At 45.7% G+C, this 21,898-nt stretch overlaps 1 protein-coding gene across 1 annotated transcript in view; it reads left to right on the top strand.

The window, feature by feature from the left end:
* The window catches only part of DOCK1 (dedicator of cytokinesis 1), a 1,358,032-nt gene that overhangs the window by 541,858 nt on the left and 794,276 nt on the right, over window positions 1–21,898 (top strand). Inside the window, exon 26 of the mRNA XM_086922569.1 lies at window positions 19,626–19,753. Within this exon, the coding sequence (XP_086778695.1) occupies window positions 19,626–19,753 (128 nt within the window). The remainder of the gene's footprint in view (window positions 1–19,625; window positions 19,754–21,898) is intronic.

The raw sequence follows: 21,898 nt of genomic DNA, 5'->3' as shown, positions 1-21,898 counted from the left end.
TATCATGTTCAAGCGAGAGTTTTTGAACATTGAATGAATGAATGAAAGAGCTTTTATATAGTGCAACGTTCACTCGAAGGAGTATCTTGGCGCTGTATGCAGAGAAAAATGGCACCTGATATGAGAAGAGCTCGCACAAACTAAGATGTCAGACTTTAGATAAGAGACCAAACAGTGTTATCTGGGATAACAAAGATCCAGGTTTTTAAGGACTTCCTAAAATTGAGTTCAGTTTGTGTGTGTATAAGTTGAGTTGGCAAGTAGTTCCAGGCTTTGGTCCCTAGGACCGCCACGGTCTTTCCAGCCCTGGTTTTAAGTTTAAAGTTGGGTACTGTTAAAAAATTCTCTGAAAATGACCGTAGAGTACGTTGGGTGGGGTATGGCTTAGTTCTGACATTTAGATATTCTGGTCCCTTTTTTTTGTCATTTTATCAATGAAATGAATTTGGACTTGTAAAGCGCACTTATACCCCAATCGGGGTTTCCTGGCGCTGTACACATACCGCTGTGGAACCCTTCCTGGCTTTTCCCTGTGAAATGTCCACTCCTGGGCACACCCAAGGTGAAGCCAGGCATCCCAGTGTTGTTGGGGCCGTTGTGGAGATTAAGCAAGCTTTTGCCCAGAGTTGCATAGTGGGACCCTTGATAAGAATAGGCAACGAAGCGAGAATGATCAGGTCCGAGGAAATTGAGCCCAAGACCCACCGAGGCGGGAATTGAACCCTGGTCCTGGGCCAGAACTCTGCATCAGGGTCTGCCCCTCTAACCATTGAGCCACACTTCTCCACATCAATGATGGTCAGGACCTTAAAAAAACTCCTCTTATGGACAGGATGGATCAAATTTTATTCCCATATTTCTCACAGTGTCTACTGTATTAGGAGGTGGAGCCGAATTTTAAGGCCGCTATGGATCCAGTCTGAACACTTTGGTCTTGCCAAACAGCATAATCTCTGTTTTAGAGCTTCTACATTTCAGATGGTTTAGTTTCATCCAATCCTTCACTGCTGTTAGACAGTGGTGACATTTTTCTTCTGCCACTGTATAATTTTTATCAAGGGTAAGAATCAGTTGAGTGTCATCTGCATAAGCGATGCATTCAACATCATGAGTGTCCATCAGAAAAAGCAGTGGCGCCATATAGAGATTAAAAAGGGTTGGGCTCAAGGCCGAACCCTGAGGAATCCCTGAATCCAGCCATTTTTCTTGCATTTTGTAACATCCCAGTGTTACAATCTGACAATTTTTTTGACCATTTTGATACTTTCCAGCCAACTAGTGAGCTCCTGAATAGACTGTGTGGAGCTGGAGTAGTTGTGTGGAGCACACATAACTGTTGCCATAAAAAGTTTCCTGGGACCAGTTTGGAAAAACATATTTGGGGTACTACAAAATACTTTACTTAATCCATTCCAGCTATGTTTGTGAGGTGTTTTGCCTTTTTCTAGGTAAAAAATTACTTTTTGTGGGTTGCAGAAGAACAAGAGGTGCACATAGGGATGTCCCATCGGCGTACCTTGTCACAAATTGATGTTGGTCACGGACCCACACCTCTTGTGCCTCTGATGTCTGGAGCGCGACAACAACTCGAAATCATGCTCCAACAGTTGGGCCGTGAACTTGAAGTCTTTGCGGGAGCGGTCCCGAAAGCTTCTGGAGGCCCAGACGCTCGAGATCCCCATCAAGAGGGAGATGGCAGGACCAGTCGTGGAGTCACCACCACCATTCATCGTCAAAGTCCTCGAGTAAGTCGAAGCACACGAAGAAGCACCATCACTCTTCGCCTTCTCCCCGTCCGTCTGCTGATGTGATTTGGCACACAGAAGGTCGTCGGCCTTCGGCTCTGCCCGCGGAGCCAGCTGGGATGGCTCCGAACTTCCCCAACTTTTTGAATTTTACGAAACACTCCACTCCCTCTTTGGGCAGACCGACTCCGCCGGCACGCCTTCGGGCCCACGGACTCTGCTGGGGGCTCTCGGCCTTTGATGCCAGCGGCTCCGGCGCCGCAGGGCCCCCAGGCATCCAAGCCTGAATCTAGATAGGTGCCTTATGACACCTCCCCTGGCGTTGATTCCTTTGACGACACCTCCGCCGCTGGTTGTGTTCCTGGCCGGGGTCAACCCCGGTCTCACCCACGACATGGACACGGAGCCAGACTGTTGTTCATCCCTGGCGTTCCGCTTTGCCCTGAGTGGCAGCCGGTAGAGTATGAGGAGGACTGGGAGGGGTCTGTTGATGCTTTGACAGACCAGCTAGAGGAGCTGGACTAGAGAGAGGAGTTGGGTGAAGCCAGTGGTCTTGATACATCCCCAGACCCTGGTATGCTTTCTCCCCTTACCGTGGCCATGAAGGAGGGAGCCTCCTATGCTGTGGTGTTGCGTATGGCAACTGAAGACTTAGGCTTTGAGCTTCCTACAGTGGCAGTCAGGACTAACCTCCTGACTGAGGTGCTTCAGCCAGCGGCAGCCTCTTCGGATCCCCTCCTGCCTTTCAATGAAGCCCTCACAGACATCCTACTCGGCACTTGGTCCAAGCCCAGCACAGTGGCTCCTGTGGACAGAATGATTGCCCGATGCCACCGTCCAGCTCCGGGCAACATGCTTTTCCTCTCCCAACACCCTACCCCTGAGAGCTTCGTGGTCTCAACCTCAAAAGACGTGTTCCCTACTGCTCCCCCTGATAGGGAATCCAAGAAGCTGGGCCATCTTGGGAAGAAGATGTTTTCTTCTGCCAGCTTAGGACTGCGGTCAGTGAACACGGCATGTCTCTTGGGCAGTTATTTCCACTCCATGTGAGACACGGTCGGGCAAGTGCTGCCACAGTGCCCGGAGGAGGCCCGGACTGTATTCTCCTGTGTGCTTGTCGAGGGTAGAGACGCTGTGGGCTGGACACCACCGACTCGCTGGGAGGACGATTTCTACGTCTGCAGCCCTAAGACGCTATGCCTGGCTGTGGTCCACTGGATTCTCCGGGGATGTCCTGCAACTCTTTTGGACATGCCCTTTGATGGCCGTCGCCTGTTTGGCAACAAGGCAGACAATGCGCTCAAGCACTTCAAGGACTCTAGGTCTACAGCCAGATTCTTGGGCTTCGCTACCATCTCGCGCCCTGTGCAGTCTGCCTGTCACCCCTTTTGTGGCTACGGAAGGGGTGCCCCACCACGTTCCACCCAGGGCCACAGGCCAGCACAAGCTGCTCAGCCTCTGTGCGGTGGGAATGTGGGACCCAGTGCCGTAGGTCTGGGGGCCACCAGGCAAGTCAGTCCACCAGTGCCCCCTCTGCAGCAGCCTCCAAACCTTCCTAGTCCGACCTTTTAGGGCCACCAGTTTCCACTGGGCGGCAGGGTCCGCAATCACCTCCACCACTGGCACAACATTATGTTAGACAGGTAGATTTTGCAGATAGTCCGAAGGGGCTACTCCCTCCCCTTCGAGACTACCCCTCCATCCATGCCACCTACATTCCATCGCATGTCAGAGGATCACTTGGACCTTCTCCATCTAGAAGTTGCGGTTCTCCAGGCCATGGAGCTATCAAGCGCCTCCCTGTCCCAGAGTAGGTTGTGGTTGCTACTCCCACTACTTTCTGGTACCCAAGAAGGACAAAGGCCTCCATCCTATCTTAGACCTCAGGGACATCAACAGCTTCCTCCGGAAGGAGAAATTCAAAATGTTGACATTGGCTCAGGTCCTGTCAGCCCTCGACCCTGGAAACTGGATGGTAGCGTTGGACTTGCAGGACGCGTATTTCCACATCTCCGTCTTGCCTTCCCACCAGCGTTACCTAAGATTCATGGTAGGCCACAAGTATTTTTAGTTTACAATGTTACGTTATATTATGTTAACTTTTCTTATAAAGCACATGGCTGCCCCAGCAATGGGTCGTCCCAGCGCTAGGGCTATCAAGCGCAGACAGGTAAGATAATTAAACTATAGAGTGGAGAAATGCCACGTCTTCGTCAATTTACTGAAGGCTCAATGATTCTCCGTGCCGCGAGCAACAAGAGGAATAGAATTCCAGAGGGCAGGTGCCATAGCTTTTAACGAGCATCCACCAGCTCTTGCCCTGCGCACTCTTGGGACACAGGCCAGATGGAGGTCCGCAGAGCGCATGGCTTGAGCCGAAACATACATCGAGCACAATTTGTTCAGGATTTGCAGGTCTATGCCATGCAGGATCTTATGAGTGAGACATAGTGTCTTGAAGTAGACCCTCTGTTCTATCTGCAACCAGTGGAGTTGGCGGAGAAGGTCTGAGGTATGGCAGTACATAAGTAGTGCATTCTGGGCCCATTGATGTCTTTTATTCACAGCTTTATTTACACAGTAAGTAGCCCATTACAGTAATCTAGGCGAGACTGCACAGTGGATTGAATGATCATCTGCTGGGTGGGTGCGTCAAAGAATCCCAGAATGGGTTTCAGGCCACGTAGAAGGCGAAAACTGGTGCCAGCCACTGACTTGGCATGGCCTTCAAATGAGAGGATGCTGTCCACCAGAACTCCTAGATTCTTAACCACAGTTTTTGGTTGGGGGGACCCCAGAGCCGACGGCCACCATTGGTTGCTCCATGAGTGGGTGTCTCTGCCCACAAAGAGCACCACGGACTTGGAGGAATTTAATTGCAGGCAGTTGTCCACCATCCAATCTGAGATGGCCAAAAGATTGTCTTGAAATTTCACCTGGTCCTGCTTGAAGTTGTTGGAGAATGTGAACACCACTTGGGTATCATCGGCATATGATACGATGGCAATGGTATGGGAGCATGGATATTGGGTTGAAATACTCTGGTCGAGATGCATCCAATGTTGGATTTTTGAGTAGAGGAATAACTTTGGCATATTTCCACAACTTAGGAATCACCGCGGCTGATAAGGACCTATTGTCAGCTCTAGACCCTCACCCTCCAACAGGAGGCAATCACGGCATTTCCTGAATAGGTCTGGTTTAATAGGGTCATCAGGAGAGCCTGATTTTAGCTTGGCCGAAAAAGGCCCCATGTGTTTTAGGGACATGGGTGGAAGGTCCCGGAGGAAATGAGGCGTAGCGACCCAAGAAGAGTTTTTCCGGAGTCCGGGGGCAACCTTCCATGCACAGAATGTATTATAAATACGTTCCACCTTACTGACATTTTTTGCCAATGTCTAGCATTGAAGGTTAGAAGATATGGTGATGTTGGCAGCAGACAGGGGTTTTACCATTTCTTTCATGAGACAAACAATGGTTTTAGTTGGGTTGCTACTCGTGGTAATCATATTAGCGTAGAACATTGCCCTGGTCTTCCCGACCAATTTATGGTATACTTTGACTGCGTTGCTGCACATAGTTTTTACTGTGGGATCATATGAGCTTCTCCAAGCCCATTACAAGATTTAAAATTTTTCCTTTTCTGCAGTCAAAGACTCATCATACCATGCATGGGTTAAAGTGCATTTGGCAGTGCTCATTTTTGCTGGAATGGAACAGTCTAATGCTTTATTACTAACCCATCCCCTGAAAGCAGTGTTAGCTACTTCAAAATCTGTAATCCATTCTGGGCTATGTGAGTTTAGGATATCTATGAAGGTGGTTGGGTCTAGCTTGTGCAGCGGCTGCTTCATTATTGGTGGATGGGGAGATATCAAAGGAGGACCATCTATGCACAGCCACAGTGAGATGAGATAATGATCCGTTCAAGACATAGGAAGGGGGTGGAGGGGGTTGGCTTTCATCGCATGTAGATTAGCAAATACTAGGTCAAGAAGGTGGCCTACTGCATATGTCAGTCCCGCCACCAGCTGCGTTAGCTGGCAGGCAGCCATATCACCCAGGAAGTTGTTAATCTCCTGCTACTCTTGGCATTCCAGGTGTAGATTAAATTCCCAATGATCCGAAAATTTGCTGTTTCTAGTATCAGTGTCGATGCAGTATTAGCTAGCACCTCTTGAAAGGCTTTTGAGGGGCCCGGTGGGTGGTAAATAAGCAACCCAAAGAAAGTAAAATTGCAAGTTAGTGTAATTTTAAAAAGAACACTTTTGCAGTTGGGGATATCCTGCGGAGTGAGGTTGCATGAATATGTTGATTTAAATATAATCTCTAGACCACCTGCCGCCCCCCCCCCCTCCCAACTGTACTATTCGGGGTGAACAACATGTAGCCAAAGACAGAATGGTACCGAATCAGTGGTAAGCCATGTTTCTGTGAGAAATAGAATATCCGGTGTGGTATCTTGCAAGGGGTCTAATATATCTGCATGGTGTTTGACAAGGGACCTACAATTGAGGCTACATATGGTAAAATTTACCCGCCCAAGATCAGATATGGCAGCCTGGAGCATGTACCCACCCCAAACCCACATGTGTTACCCTGCAAGGAGAGGGAATCAGGGCGCCAGTTATGTTGTGCGCAGGGGGCTTTGGATTGTAGAGCAAACAAGAATTCCCTTGAATAGACTTGCCTGCAAAATGGACCAGGACGAGGGGTCCTGGCGTCTGGCGACATCCAGGCGAGGACAGGTGCGGATGGGCTTGCTTTTGGCGCGCCCACTGTGCGTCAGCGCCATCCCTGTTTTAAATACCGGCAGGGTGGTGCACAAGGAAGAGACTAGACCATCTTCTTCCTAAGATGGCGACTCTAGGTGGCCACCCAGAAGTTGGGGAACAAAGATGGTAGTCTTCCCTCCACTCAATCAGCAAAAAAATGCTGTGGTGGACCGAGGAGGGCAGCAGGAAGTAAAAGTTACGAGGTAATATTCTCCATGCAACTACTCAAGTAATGTTTTCAGCCAGATACATCAAATAAAAACGGAAGTTAAAACCCCTATACAATAGCAGTGCAGCTAGCAATTTCCCAAATATATGAGCAGTATACGTGCTCCCCTGGTCTTACCAGTCCCCCTCGGGTTTTCACGAAAGTGATGGCAATGGTTGCAGCTCATCTGCGCGGATCAGGAGTTCCTGTCTTCCCCTATTTTGACGACTGTTTGTTGAAGGCGAGCTCGCCCCATGCTGTCGTCGCCCACCACCAGACTATGGCTGACCTCCTGCATTCGCTGAGGTTCACAGTTAAACGTGGCGAAGTCGCACCAGGATCCTTCTCAGAAGCTCCTTTTCTTCTGAGCTGTTCTGGGAGCAGCGTAGTTTCGGGCCTATCCATCCATGCAGCAAGCCCGGGGTTTTCGGGCTATGATACCGATGTTCTAGCCTCTATCCTATATTTCTGTGAGAATGACCCTGAGGCTGCTGGCCCTCATGGCCTCCTACATCCTGTAGATGGAACATGGCGGGTGGGATATGCTGGCTCTGCAGCAGGGCCTGAAGTTCCAGTGAGCGCAGCATCCGGGTAATCTGCCCGATGTTGTCCAGATCTCGGAAAGGACTGCACATCAGTTGCAGTGGTGGCTCACGAACCAGGAAGAGTCTCCCTTCCCCAACCAGAGTTCACAGTGGTGACAGATACAGCACTCATGGGATGGGGCGGCCACATGGGAGAGGCGGAGAAAAGAGGCCTCTAGTTTCCAGTGGAGTCCAGGCTTCTCATCAACCTTCTGGAGCTCTGGGAAATTTGTCTAGCACTGATGGGGTTTCTTCCTTCTGTCAAAGGAAGAGTAGTGTAGGTGTTCACAGACAACACTTCCGCTATTTGGTATTGCAACAAACAGGGCGGAGTGGGGTCGTGGACCCTCTGTCAGGAGGCCCTTGGTCTCTGGCAGTGGCTGGAACATCAGGGCATTTCCCTGGTGGTTCCACACCTGGCAGGTTCCATGAACGCCAGTGCGGACAAACTCAGCCGCTGGTGTTTGATGGATCATAAATGGCTTCTTTACTTGGAAGTGGTGCAAGGTCTCTTTTAGCAGTGGGGAGAGCCTTGCTTAGATCTATTCGCCACTAGAGAGAATGTGCAATGTCAGCAGTTCCGCGCTGTAGAATTTCCAAGAAGGCACTCTCTAGGCGACGCTTTTTATTGTGAGTGGAGTTGCTATTGCCTTTCCGCCTACACCACTTCTGCCTGGAGTGCTGAAGAAGATCAAGCGCGAACGGGCCCAAGTCATTCTTGCGGCTCCGTACTGGGCACCAAGAGTGTGGTATCTCGAGCTCTTGAACATGGCCATTGATACTATGATCAGACTGTCCCTTCAAGGGGATCTTCTGTCGCACCAGCAAGGATGGTCCTCCACCCAAACCTGTCCAGCATCCACCTCCTTGCATGGAGATTGAGCAGTGACAGTTGACAGCCTTCGACCTTACTCTTGAAGTCTTTAATGTTATCTTGGCAGCCAGGCGTCTAACTACTAAATCAGTATACACCTGTAGATGAAACAAATTTATGGCATGGTTTGCAGCAAAGACTGTGGATCCCTTTTCTGGCCCCCTTTCTGAGGTTCTCCTCTTTCTGCTTTCTTTAGTCCCGCAGGGCTCTGCTCTGGGCACCCTTAAGGGCTATCTTTCAGCCATTTAGGCCTTTCTTTGCCTTCCTGATCAGCCTTCTCCTTTCAAGTTCCCTATTGTAAATCGTTTTCTTAAGGGCATTACTCACCTGTTTCCTCCTATTACTTTCGTAATGCCCCAGTGGGACTTGAACCTTGTTCTGACTTACCTTATGTGTGCTCCTTTCGAGCAGCTATATAATTGTCCTCTCAGACTTCTGACGCTAAAGACTGCTTTTCTGGTGCCATCACCTCTACTCACAGAGTGAGTGAGCTTCAGGCTCTTTCTTCGAAACCTCCTTTCTTTGCTGTTCATCTGGACAAGGTTGTCCTTCGAGCTCAACCTTCTTTTCTTCCCAAAGTGGTAACCTCTTGCCACACAGGACAGTCTATCACTTTGCCCACCTTCTTCCCGCACCCGAATCCTTCCAAGGAGGAGTAGGGACTCTACCATCGGATCTAAAATGTGCGTGATCTTTCTATCTGGATCGCACTAAACAATTCCGGGTGGACGATCAACTCTTTGTTGGCTATGTGGAAACCAACAAAGGTTGGGCCGTGTAAAAACAGACCATCTCTCGATGGGTCATTCTTTGCATTAAAATCTGTTATTCCTTGGCAAAAAAGGAGCGCCCATTCCACCAGGCTGACCGATGCCACTTCTGCTTTGGGACTCGGAGTCATCCTCAATGACATCTGTCAGGAAGTTACATAGGCGTCACTGCACACGTTCACTAAACATTATTGCCTGGACAGTCCGGTCCGGAGAGACCGCTTCTTTGGCCATTCACTTCTCCAGGACTTTTTGGTGTGAACTTAGTTTGCAGACCCACCTCCGGGGTTGGTATTGCTGGGGTATGTAATCTAAGGGAAGGAATCCATACCTAATAGTATCTTTCAGATGAACAAGTTACTTAGCTTCGGTAATGATATATCTGTAATAGACATATATTAGTTATAGATTCATTACTGCCCCACCCAACCCGCAAACTGACTTCTAGAGTAAGGGACTCCCTTTCAGGGACCTAGTTTTGTGCTCTAGTAGGCAGTGTTTTGCATGGCTCTGCGCTTCTGGTGTGGAATGTCGTGTAAAGAACTGATGTCAGCACGCAGGGGCGGCATCTAAGTAGATACTACGACGACATTCTGGTGATCATGACGCCAACGAAGAACCCGGAGTCGAATTACCCCACCTACCGACACACAGGGACACTGCTGAAGAAAAATTCTTTGGATCCATTCTGAGGCCTGGGGGTAATTCTAAGGTAAGGAATCTCTAACTAATATATGTCTCTTACAGATATATCATTACCGAAGGTAAGTAACTTGTTCTACTGCACTGTTCAGTTATATTTAGTCTCAGAGAGAAAGGAATATTAGAGCGCTCTGAGTTAAGGGATTGTGTAAATTAGTGCACAAAATTGAGTAAAGTTAGTTTTGCCCTACAGATATTTCTAAAAATATGATTAGACATTTCCGTAGCATAATATAGACTTGCCAAATGGCTCATGAAAGCATGTTGTAATTCAGGAACTCATGTACAAAGTTAGTTTCCAGTCAGACATAGGTAACTTGGAAAAACTTAAGATCTCTTAATTCCTTCACACTTATCTATCTTTTGGCATTAAACTACACTTAAGAGAGGATTCTTACAACTTTATTCCAATAAATAAATGTTTTACTGTACACAAGCAACTGAAAAAATTGTAATAAACCTCTATCTCCCTTTTGATATATAACGTTAGTAATTAACCCTTTCTAGAAGGAAGGAAATAGCCTTTTGGGCAAAATACTGTAATTGTGATAAAACATGCCTGCCCTGATTTCAGGAGATTTGTTTGTTGACTATATTCAGTCCACCATAATGTAATAGCTAATTCCTCTGCTGACTTTAAGAGCTTTCATGATATAAATGTAATTGGATTCAGTAACCTTAGGGTTGCATCATTTATCCTGCTTGAAATTATTGATCATTGAAATCACCTGGGTTTAGTAAAGTTGATTGAAGAAGACAAACTATGATGAATTGGCATTGTTCTATTCAGATTTATCTTGGGGATGAGCCAACTCTGACTATCCACCAAAATAGCTGAGAGTCCCTTGTATTTATAATGTGCCTTAGTCATGCTTGCGAAATGTTGTGGAAACATGCAGAAAACCTTCCAGAAATGCTTTAAAAACAGTAAAGCTGTGGCTCGATCATTAGGCCTTGCCTCTCCAGTAAGACTGGTCCATCAACATTAGCAAAGTTATTTAAGGGCAATGTGGTCCTTTAGAGACAATGTTCCCAGTCAATCCAGATACCCCAACAAATGTAACATGCCTTTTGGAGCATGGGTGCTTCTAGGAGTCTCCATCATCAGCATAAAAAGATCTAGTCTCTGCTGTCCTAAGCCAGTTTTGCTGAAACTGAATCTCTCTGACCTCCAACCTCCTACACCAATATTTCATAATGAGGGGAGGTGCTTTCATGTTCCCACCAGGTAGGAGAAAACCATTATGGATTGCTAGTCGTGGCTACTCTACAAGTATTATGCCCTGCTCTTTCGTTGGACTTCACTCATTCGTCAAGGATGTGCTCTCTAGCCCGTGCCTCAATTTTACATTCAGAAGCTGGCACCTCTGGATGAAAGGGCAAAGCAATGGCACTTCTTTTATTTGTTGGTCCCAAGGAAGTACAGAAGGCAGATCATTATCTTAGATTTCTGCCTTCTGTCTTTTGAACTTGTTCATTCAGCAGGACAAGTTCAAGATGCTGTTCATGAGCCAAGTGTTGTTAACCTTGCTGCTGGAGTCGGTTGGTGTACCTGAATCTGTAGGATGCCTTCTTTCATCTTCAATCATACCGGTCCATGGGCATTATCCACTATCACAGTAGGTTCCCAGCATGATCAATTCATGATTCTGCTGTTTAGACTGACAACTGCACCACACTTTTTCACAACAGTACTCGCAGCTGTGGAAGCTTCTCTGTGATAATCAGGAGTCCATGTATTTTCACACTACCTGTGAAAACAGGATTCTTGGTACTGATTGAGGAACTCCTTGAGTACATAATGACGCTCCACCATGACTTGGGGTTTACTGTTAACGTCCAGAAAAATCTCCTCACTCCAATAGAGATGTTGACATTCAGAGGAGTGGTTCTGGACACATCCCTCATAAAGGCATTTTTGCCTTCTTATAAGATTGTGTATACATGGAAGATGATTCTTTTACTTTGATAAAACTCCTGGTTCTGTAGGTTGTAATACTACTTTCCCGCATCCATTCAGCAGAAAATGATCTGTCTGCTAGAAATGTGATTACTAAATCCATGCATGAGAACGTTGTGCATATGAGGATGTTGTACTTGCTTGAATGATCACACTTGATTTAAAATGTGTTTTTTATCCCAAAATGCTAAAAGCATATCCTTTTATTTTTTACAGAATTAGATGAAGCATTTTTGTTTTAAAAATACAATCTCCTTTGAATTGTGCTGAAATGTACAGAAAGAAAATCTGCAAATGAGCCATGACAGGGTTTCAATCTTGTTTTATTATGTTTTTTATTATACTTCTAGAAGTGACATTTTTCTGCATCTTTTATTATATTGAGTCTGGCATTGTAAAATAATATCATCCAAATCTAATAATCGGAACACATGAAGCCTTAATGAATAATCATTGTGGGTTAAGGTCACATCATTGGAGTAATAAACCATTTGTGTATTGAGTCAACTGGTGGTTGGAGAAATAAAAAATAATCTAAAATTAAGACTTTCTGTAGTGGTGTATGATTGTGACAGGATTTATTGATATAACATGTACTTGCTTGTCAGTAAAAGGCAACAAACTTTGAAAAGTCTACATTGAAAAATGTAAACGATGGTACATACACCATCAAATTTTTTAATGGGATTTTCCTTTACCCATGTCCTAGCCTAAGACATCGATTTATTTATGTTTTTTATATAAAGCAGAGTCCTGGTTGGTTTCTCAAACTACATTTGATAAACAGTTTTAGCTATAATTGTTGAATTTTGTATAATCCAATTCAAAAGTGACATCATACATAGATATGCAGAAATCATTAATATGAAATGATTGACATAATTTTAAATTTAGTTGATTATTCATGTGTTTTCAGTGAATAGAGTTGATAATCAGGGTAAGCTTGCAATGGAGCAGATCAGACAAAGATGTAGTAAAAAGGCGATGGCATAGGATCTGTGGACTCCTTTATTGATTGCAAACAGCGCAGTCCATGCAGGTAACAGCGGTGGAGCCCAGTAAAGGGGGATTTCGAGGGACGATGCAGAGGGAAAATTAAATAATTAATTTTCCCTCCGCATCGTCCCTCGAAATCCTCCCTTACACGGCCCCACCGCCCACCGCTGTTACCTGCACAGACCGCAGCTGATTGCAAATGTCTTTCAAAAACAATACTAATAGTCTACGGGAAACAAACATTACAACGCAGCTGTTACCACACATAGCCCCTCATGCTTCCTTGCACTAAGTGTTATACTAGGAGGGAGCTCTACGTCTTCTAACAGAATGACAAACCTCTAAAAAAAGTATTGTCTCAGTTCCTGAAACATTTGGGTGTGGATTTTGATAAAGTTAGTCAGGTCCTCCCCATTCTCCAAAGGTAAATTTAAAAGCAGCAACAACTCCCCTATCCAATCAGCGACCACTCTATAAACTTTGGCGACCAATTCCCCTGTGAGCAATAACGCCCTCCATTTGACCCTGCGTCTATTAAGAGACATGGCTAGTCTTCTATTGAAGGGCTCAACACAATGTATTTGTGCAACAGAGAAAAGGTTACTCATTTCTAAAATAAGCACATTGTGATCATTTCAATGATGGGGTAGGACCTACATATCTATTATTATGGGCTGTATCCGGATATCGAGCAGAAAATGATCAAGACTTTTGCATCATGGTCGAATAAACATATTGTCTGATTTTGACCTGCCATTGCAGGCTCTTAGGCCCCGGTTCAACGTGATAGAATGGAGTAGTAGGGCCATAGGGGACCATTTTTTTATGGGAGAAAGAATTCAAGAATATTCCATAGTTGGTCTTCCTCAGCTGATTGTAAATTAATTTGAGCATCAAGAGTTTCGAACTGGCAATTAAAATCGCCCCCCAGAATCTTAACAACCTCTACAGTGAGTTCGACCAGGTAATCCTGACTCTGATGTTTTTGCTGAGGATCTATTGTAAATGTTATAAATATAACAAGCAGCAGTGGCCAGCGAAGTCAGGCTGATACACATCAGATCAGGGGAACCAAGCTTGATTTCCGTAATACATCACATTACTGTGGTTTTACCCAAATTGTAATGCACCCACTGGTCTGCCTCTCCCCGATGAGGTGGCCTTCTTGCTTAACAACATGAACTCTGAATGATGTATGAGGCTTGGCGACCAGCTTTCTTGAAATAAGCATCAATAAAGGTACACCACTCAGGGCAGGTTAACTTTGATGGAAACCCTGCCACATTCCAGGATATCAATTTAGTTATCGTTGTGGAACACGATAACTAAAGCACACACACTCACTGCTGGCGGTGCTAGCCCCATCCATGCACACACTACTGTTAACATCATAGGATGGAATAAACCCAACTCCAGTCTTGCACACACTATCACTATCAACATCACAGGGTTGGGTTAGCCCAACCCCTTTATCACATGCACTCACACATCCAGCTGCTAGTGTGAGCCAGGCCCTACCCCACTTAACTATCAAGTTTTGAAGGACTTACTGTGTTTTTCCTGGTCATAATTTAGAATGAATTGTGAACTTTTTTGTTGGGATGGAAGGGGTTGGTTAATTACACATCCAATTAAATTGGTTTATGTGATTGAATGTTATGGCTCATGAAATAAGAAGGTGGATGAGGAGGCAAAGGGAAGGGATAGACGTGAACAGAATGGTTATATTTGTTTTGAAGGGAAAGATAAGGTGGAAGTGACGATGGAGATGTAGAGTGCAGAGATGAAGAAGTGTGAGATAGAACAGGCCGATGTGCTATGACGTGAAGGATGAGAAATGGAGAAACCGTAATTTAGAGAGTGGATGATATCGGAGGAAAGGGGAAGGTAATCTCATTGGTGTGTGATGGAGTAATACCTGTTGTGCAGATTTGATTTTTAGTTTTTAGGAGCGTATTTAATCAGTTTTGGTGCTCGTAGTCTGTCACAATCTTTGCTGGTTTCGTTTGCACCTATTTTGCTCTTACTTCGATGCCTCATGATGGAAATCTTACTCTCCTAGTTTACTGCAAATTATATTTTGGTATTCTTTATGACAGAGTTAATTATAGACGGCGAAATAATGTGTCTGATAGAGAATTCTAGCTGCAGATTCCTTACCTTAGAATTATCCCCAGGCCTCGGACTGTCCCGGATTGTTTTTATCTGAGCAGTACCCCTATGCACCACTAGGTGGCATCTTCTGTGTCATCCGCGCTTGGCAGTTATGTGCGCAGTGCTTATATAGGAGCCACCCCAGCAAGCTGATGTCATTTCTTTTCTTTCTGTGCTAGTCAGCGCAGATCCAAATAGAGCTACCCCATCAGTCACTTTTTTAATGTGCTTTTTTGAAGATTTGCTGAAGTTTTTTAAGTGTTCTTCTCCTGGTGGGGCAGGAATATCCACTAGGAAGGCTATCTTCAAGCCCTGTGGCGTCTGTCATCAACAGATGTTTCTGATGGACCTGCATCTTGTTTGCCTTGGTGCCTGGGGCTCAACAAATGTTGGTGACGGACCTGCATTTTACTTGCCTCTGGTGCCTTTGGCGCGACCACGGTGTGAAGACCTGTGCCAATTGATGCGCCATGCACCCCAAGGCCTTGAAGGAGCAGTCCCTCAAGCTCCTTGCCGTGATGGTCTCTATCACGGATGAAAGGAAGGTCCCAAATTCGGTTGCGGAGTCCAAGATCCTCCTTGCATTCGAAGTCATTGGGCTACTCCAGTAAGAGGAGCGTTATCATTCAAGGCCAGGATCCAAGTTTCTGGAAGACAGAGCAACCCCTGCTCATCTTCAGAAGTTTTATGACACCATGAGCCTCATATCTGAGCAGACCACTCAGCGCTTTTGGGCCCCGCAGGATTAGGAGTGGCTCCTACTAGTTGCACACCAACGGCTCCGTCTTTGGCGCCAGTTGGTTCCCTTGGATCCATGAATGCAACCGGATCAGCGCCAGTCATACCATCTTGACCTTCCCCTTCAGCGGTCACGATACAGACGCTCCCAGTGCTGCCATCTCATTTCTGATCCCCAAATCCAAGACAGTACCGGAGGGGTTGCACATGTGCTGCCAATAGTTCTGGAGGAAAGCAGCTCAGTTCATTATCAGATGTGGATTTTATAGCACGATTTGCTGGGAGAGCGGTTTCCTCTATGGTGGCCTTACTGCGCCATGCTTGGCAGAGAACAACTGACTTGTCAGGGGATGGCCAAGTATCACTTATGGACATGCCCTTTTGAAGGCTCCCGCCTCTTCGGAGACAATGCAGATTCAGAGCTTGAGTGGTTGAAGGACAGCAGAGCTAGGGCCAGGTCCTTTGGCTTTTGTGTGGCCCCTCGCCATCCCCAAACCACCTTTTGTGGCCATAGAAGCGGCTTTCAGCTGGGTCTATACCCTCCCAACCCCCACCACGCGCAAGCTTCCTAGACTCTGCGTGGCCGAGGACCCCAAGGGTCGGGCAGCCAGAGGGTAGGCCAGTCCCCCACCCCTGGCAGCTGCAGTCTCCAAACCCTTATAGTTTGCGCTCTTAGAATTATGGGCACCCAGTGGTAGGCAAGATACGCCATCACCTGCCCCACTGGAGGTCTATAACATCAAACTGATGGGTTCTTCAAAGTGTTTGAAGGGGCTTTTCCCTCCCCTTCATGACTACCCTTCCACCCATGACACCTGCTTGTAACTGGTTGATGGAGGACAAGCTTACCTTGTTCCACCAGGAGGTGATGTCTCCCTTGGCTAAGGGATCCATAGAGAGGATGCTGACTCCAGAAGCAGGTCGTGGTTGTTATTTCTGCTACTTTCTGTTGCCCAAGTAGGACGGAGGCATTTGTCCTACCCTAGATCTGTGCCCTCTCAATTTCTTTCTTGAGAAGGAGAAATTCAAAATGCTCACGATCGCTCAAGACCTGTCTGCCCTGGACCCGGTAGACCAGATGATAGCGTTCCACTTGCAGGACGCACCCCTCTCCCTTCCCCAACAAGATCTCACAGTGATGACAGATCTGTCCCTCCTGGGATGGGGTGGCCATCTGGGAGAGGTGTAGATCAGAGGCCTCTGGTCTCCAGCAGAATCCAGACCCCACATCAACCTTCTGGAGCTCTGGGGAATCTGACTGGCATTGATCGTCTTTCTACCCTCCATCAAGGGAAGGCTAGCTCAGGTGTTCACGAACAGCACTACCATGGCGATACTGCAACAAACATCCAGATGTGGTGCAAGATCTCTTTCAGCAGCAGGGAGAGCCTTGGTTAGACTTGTTCACCACTGCTGAGAACGTGCAATGTCAGCAGTTCTGCACACTGGTGTTTCCGAGGCAGCTCTCGCTCGGAGACACTTTTCATCTCGAGTGGAGCTCACGCCTCCTGTATTACTGTCTGCCCATATCACTCCCGTGTAGAGCTCTCAACAAGGTCAGGAACGACTGGGCCTCAAGTCATCCCTGTGGCTCCGAACTGGTATCCAGATGTGGTACCTCGAGCTGTTAAGCATGGCCATCGGTCTTCCAATCAGGCTGTCACTTCAGAAGAATCTTCTGTCGCAGGGGCGGGTTCTCCATCCGAACCTGTCAAAGCTCCGCCTTCTTCTGTGGAGATTGAGCAGCGACGGTTGACAGCCTTTGACCTTCCGTCCGAAGTCTACAATATTTTCTTGGCAGCCAGGCTTCCCTCCACCAAAAAGGGCATATGCCTGCAGTTGGAGCAAGTTTGTGGTATTGTGCCCTGAGAAACAGGTTTATCCTATTTCTGCCCCCCTCTCACAGGTCCTTCTCTTTATCCTTTCCCTTGCTAGCATGGCTCTGCTCTAGACACCTTCAAGGGCTACCATTCTGCTATATTAGCCTTTCTGCCGTTGCCTGGCCAACCATCTCTCTTCAAATCCCCTAGTGTATATTGGTTCTTGAAAGGTTTGTGACATATGTTTCCTCCTTCACCATGCCTCAGTGGGACCGGACATTCCTGATCAGTGCTCCAATTGATGCTTGCACAAACTGTCCTCTCAGGCTGCTTACCATCAAGACTGCCTTCTTGGTGGCAATAACATCTGCCCAGAGGGTCAATGAGCTTCAGGCGTGGTCATCCAAGTCTCCCTATTTAAACATCTGACAAGCTAGTTCTACGAACTAGAGCTTCCTTTTTGCCAAAAGTAATCACTCCCTGTTTTGTAGGCCAGTCCATCTCCCTGCCTACTTTTCACGCTCTGCCACATTACTCTAAAAAAGAAGAAGAGTAACTTCATGGCTGGACTCAAAAAGAGCATTGTTTTTCTACCTTGACCATACAAGAGAGTTTGGGGTGGGTGACCAACTCTTCGGGGGTACGCCGGAGCGAAGAAGGGAAAGGCTGTGTAGAAGCAGACCATCTCCTGATGGATTGTGCTTTGTATTAAAGATCTGCTACACAGTCCTCCAGAAGCAATCCCCTGAGGTATTGCGGGCTCGTTCCACCAGAGCTTAGGCTGAGACTACTGTGCTAGCATGCTGAGTTCTTGTCCTGGATATCTGCCAGGCGTCAACGTGGACTTCAACTTACAATAATGAAGCACTACTGCCTGGACAGGCAGGTCTCTCAGGATGGGCATTTTGCTTGTTTGGTCCTGCAGGACTTTCCATTGTAAATCAGTTTCAGAGACCACCTCTAGGGAAGTATTGCTTGGGCATCTATTGTAAGGTAAGGAATATGTGGCTAGAAGTCTCTATCAGATGAACAAATAACTTGCCTTTGGTAACGCCCTATCTGGTAGAGACTCTATCTAGCTGAAAATTCCTTACCGACTTATCCATTCTCCCTATTTTGCAAATGGATTTAGGGACAGGGCTGTTCCCCTTACAGGGCCCTAGTTTTCCACATCCGTGATCAACCTTCTTCGCGGTGCTGTGCTCCTCGCAAAATGAAACTGCCGTCAACTCGCTGGGGTGGCATCTATATAGGCACCGTACATGTCACTTCCAGCACGGGCGACCCTATGTACTGGCACGCAGGGGTACTGATCATTAAAAAATTTTCCAGATCCAGACTGACGCCTGGGGATAATTCTAAGGTAAGGAGTCTGCAACTAGATAGATTCTCTACCGGATGAGGCATTACGGAAGGTAATTAACTCTTTCATTGTTATATTATTTTAACACAGAATGTGTTTCTTTGTGGAGCTGAGCTAAACCTTGAATGCAGATAAGAAAATTGCATTCCAGCTATTGAATGTGAACGTTCATGGTCTGAAAGTCTTATATAGCATGACGTATCCATAATCCTCTCTATAAGAAAGCTGTGGGGTTATATGTTTCTCAGACTTCAGAAAGAACGCTTGTTCACAAGATGAGAGCTCCAAGGCCAAGGTTACAAGATGTGACCTTTTCAGCCCATATTCTGTCAAAGTATGATTTGTGTTTCTTGTTTCTTCATGTCATGTTTTTCAACTATTCCGAGTTCATATATCACCACTGTATACATTAAATACATTTTTTCAACAGATATTGACAATATCCCTTAGCGTTTCATGACTGGGATAATTTACGAGCCTTTCATGTCTTGTTAATGATACTGTGTATATTCTAAAAAAAAGGTTGAAAATGTAGGAACTCCTCAAAGTTACACATTTCCTGAAAAGACACACATCCTAATGCAGTCTCGCTGCTTCTGAAAATAGCATCCATCACTTCTGCCATGTCACAAGAACATTTTGACGCTCAAGGGAAAATGGACTAGCATATTTAACTTATACTCCCGCATCATTATATTGACTTTCAGATCAACATCCTTATATTCTAGTCAGACGTTTCGTTCAGTATCATAGTTTACTAAACAGATTAAAAAGGCGAACAATATGTTAATGGGAAAACAATAATGCTGAATATTAAACAGCCTCACAGATGACCCCAAAAAAGCAGCGTTGCCGTGATGGTTGTTATTTTGAGCTGTGAGACGTTTTGAAGCTATTCTGTTTAGGATGCAGTCTAACATGGTCTTTTGTATTCAGACTGCAGAGAGATTTTGCTGCCAATGATGACAGAACAGCTAAAGTATCATCTGGAAAGGCAGGAAGAACTAGAAGCCTGCTGCCAATTGCTAAGTGACGTCCTGGAAGTGCTTTATCGGAAAGATGTGGTTAGTAATTTATTTGTGTTCTTTCGAATTGGTTCATATTCAAATTGCAAGACGAATTTATGATAATTAGTCTCATTGTACATGTTTCCTTTGGAAATACACAGCTTGGACCTCCTAACGCGAACGTTGAAAATGGCATACTTGTTTGTACGAGTGTCCTCTATGCATTATGATGATTTTAGATGATTTATTTGAGAAGATTAAAAACAAATCAGCAAGGATACGCATTACAAAGACAGCAATAACAATTGTTAATGCATTTATATAGCGCTTGCGACCCCTCACTGACTTGTATTCTGTAATAAGGGGTCTGCAATCTTATTTTTATTTGTTGCTCTACTTCAAAGCTCATATGCCTGTTTAATGTATATCCTTGAGTTGTTAGCAAGGTTTCGCAAAGATAATTGTAATTACCGCTGGTATAAAGTACACTACAAACGTTATTCTTTTTTACACCTAATAACACCTATTACGGTTAATTAACCCAGTTGTACTTATTTTTCTCTGTCAACTCTGGATGAAAACCCAATATCAACCTGTCAGAAATCTGACTTGTGATACGAGGGCTCTAGTTACAAATATAAGAGAGGTATCAACAAACGGAGCTATCATATCTCATCACAGCGCCGAGACGCCCAAGGGCATGTGTTGCGCTTTACAAGTTTAAAAAATAAATAAATAAATAAATATGAGTTTAATATGATTCGATAGGTGTGTTGATATAATATTGTATGGAAGGTCAGAGCAGGTGAACCCCTGTATGCAAATGATATTTAGCGTTCGTGATAGCATCTCAGGATAACACTAGGTGTTCTTTCTTTTCCAGTTTCTAGCGAAGGTTGATGACTCAAATATAAATTTTAATCTTTTCAAATGTTGGGGACATTGATCTGCTGCAGGGTCCTAGCTGATGCTAATCAAAAATGTTGTGAAGGGAAATAAATACCAGATTATAGCACCTTCATTAGTTTTAACAACTAATATAACTGAAGGCTAAATCTGTGAAATTAGGAGTCTCCGAGACCCCTCAGCGAGAGTTCACAACGACAAGGGAGTCACACATAGCGGAGAACTGGGAAAGATCCCCTTACCGCTGGGAGCCATTTCCTACCCAACCGGACGTTTGGTTTCCTACCCCATCCCCCACCTCTTCCCTCCTTCATTCTTCAGAGTGTGCCCATGGCCAAAGCACTCCTCTCCCCTTGTTGGGGAGGGAGCCAGCATTTATGCCCTTGAGTCTCAGAGACCACGCTGAGAGAGTCCACTGCGACACAGGAATCACACATAACCGAGGACTGAGAATGATCTCTTTACCACTGGGAGCCGTCGCCTACCCAGCTGGACATCAGACGCTGTTACTTCCTCGTCTCCACGTTGTGTCTCCTACTCCCTCCCCACCTCTTGTCTCCTTCATTCTTTGTCTACTTCCCCATTTCCTTTCCTCTCTCCCATGAATTTCTCTCCCCCTGCTTGCTTTGTTTATCCTTATGCCTATGCTATGCTTTTGTAAATCATGTAACTACACTCCAGCAACTGATGTAACTGTGTAACTATGTTCTGAAACAATGTTCTTCCTCATGTAAAGCGCTCTGATACCTCCGGGTCTAGCCAGCGCTATATAAAACCTTTCAAATAAATAAATAAAATAAATGAGAAAAAAATGTACGAAGAGTTACCTTTTGGGTAAGGCATCTTTTTTAAAAGGGCAGATTAGCCAGGCTCAAAAACTATTTGATTTGGTCAAGCAAGCAATCCTCCACCCAAGTCCTACAGCTCCATGCCAGTAGTGTCCCAGATGTAAACTGTAGTAACCTTGCACTATTCATCACAGTGAAAATGGGGCAAGATTGAAAACACCTGGACCATCTGACCATACATGTAACCTTGAAACCAAAACAGAAAAGGGAAGTCACATGGTCAGAAGTTGGAGAAATCTCAGAGTCAAAAGTGAAAACAACTATAGCAAAATTGGGACAATCTACCCATTTCATTGACTTCATTCAAGCCTTGATCATATGTCACTAATGTCTTTCTGGGTCTCCCTGATGAATGCCTCAGTAACCCAAGGATCTGTGTTGAAATGTGTGGCGTTCATCAAAGCCACCCTCCTTGTGAAACAATCAGGAGCTGGTTGAAAATGTTTTA

This window comes from Lissotriton vulgaris, chromosome 5 (assembly GCF_964263255.1).
Source record: "Lissotriton vulgaris chromosome 5, aLisVul1.2, whole genome shotgun sequence".
In the NCBI taxonomy this organism is placed as follows: domain Eukaryota; kingdom Metazoa; phylum Chordata; class Amphibia; order Caudata; family Salamandridae; genus Lissotriton; species Lissotriton vulgaris.
The sequence above is the reverse complement of the archived record's forward strand: the minus strand, read 5'-3'. Positions and strand labels throughout refer to the sequence as shown.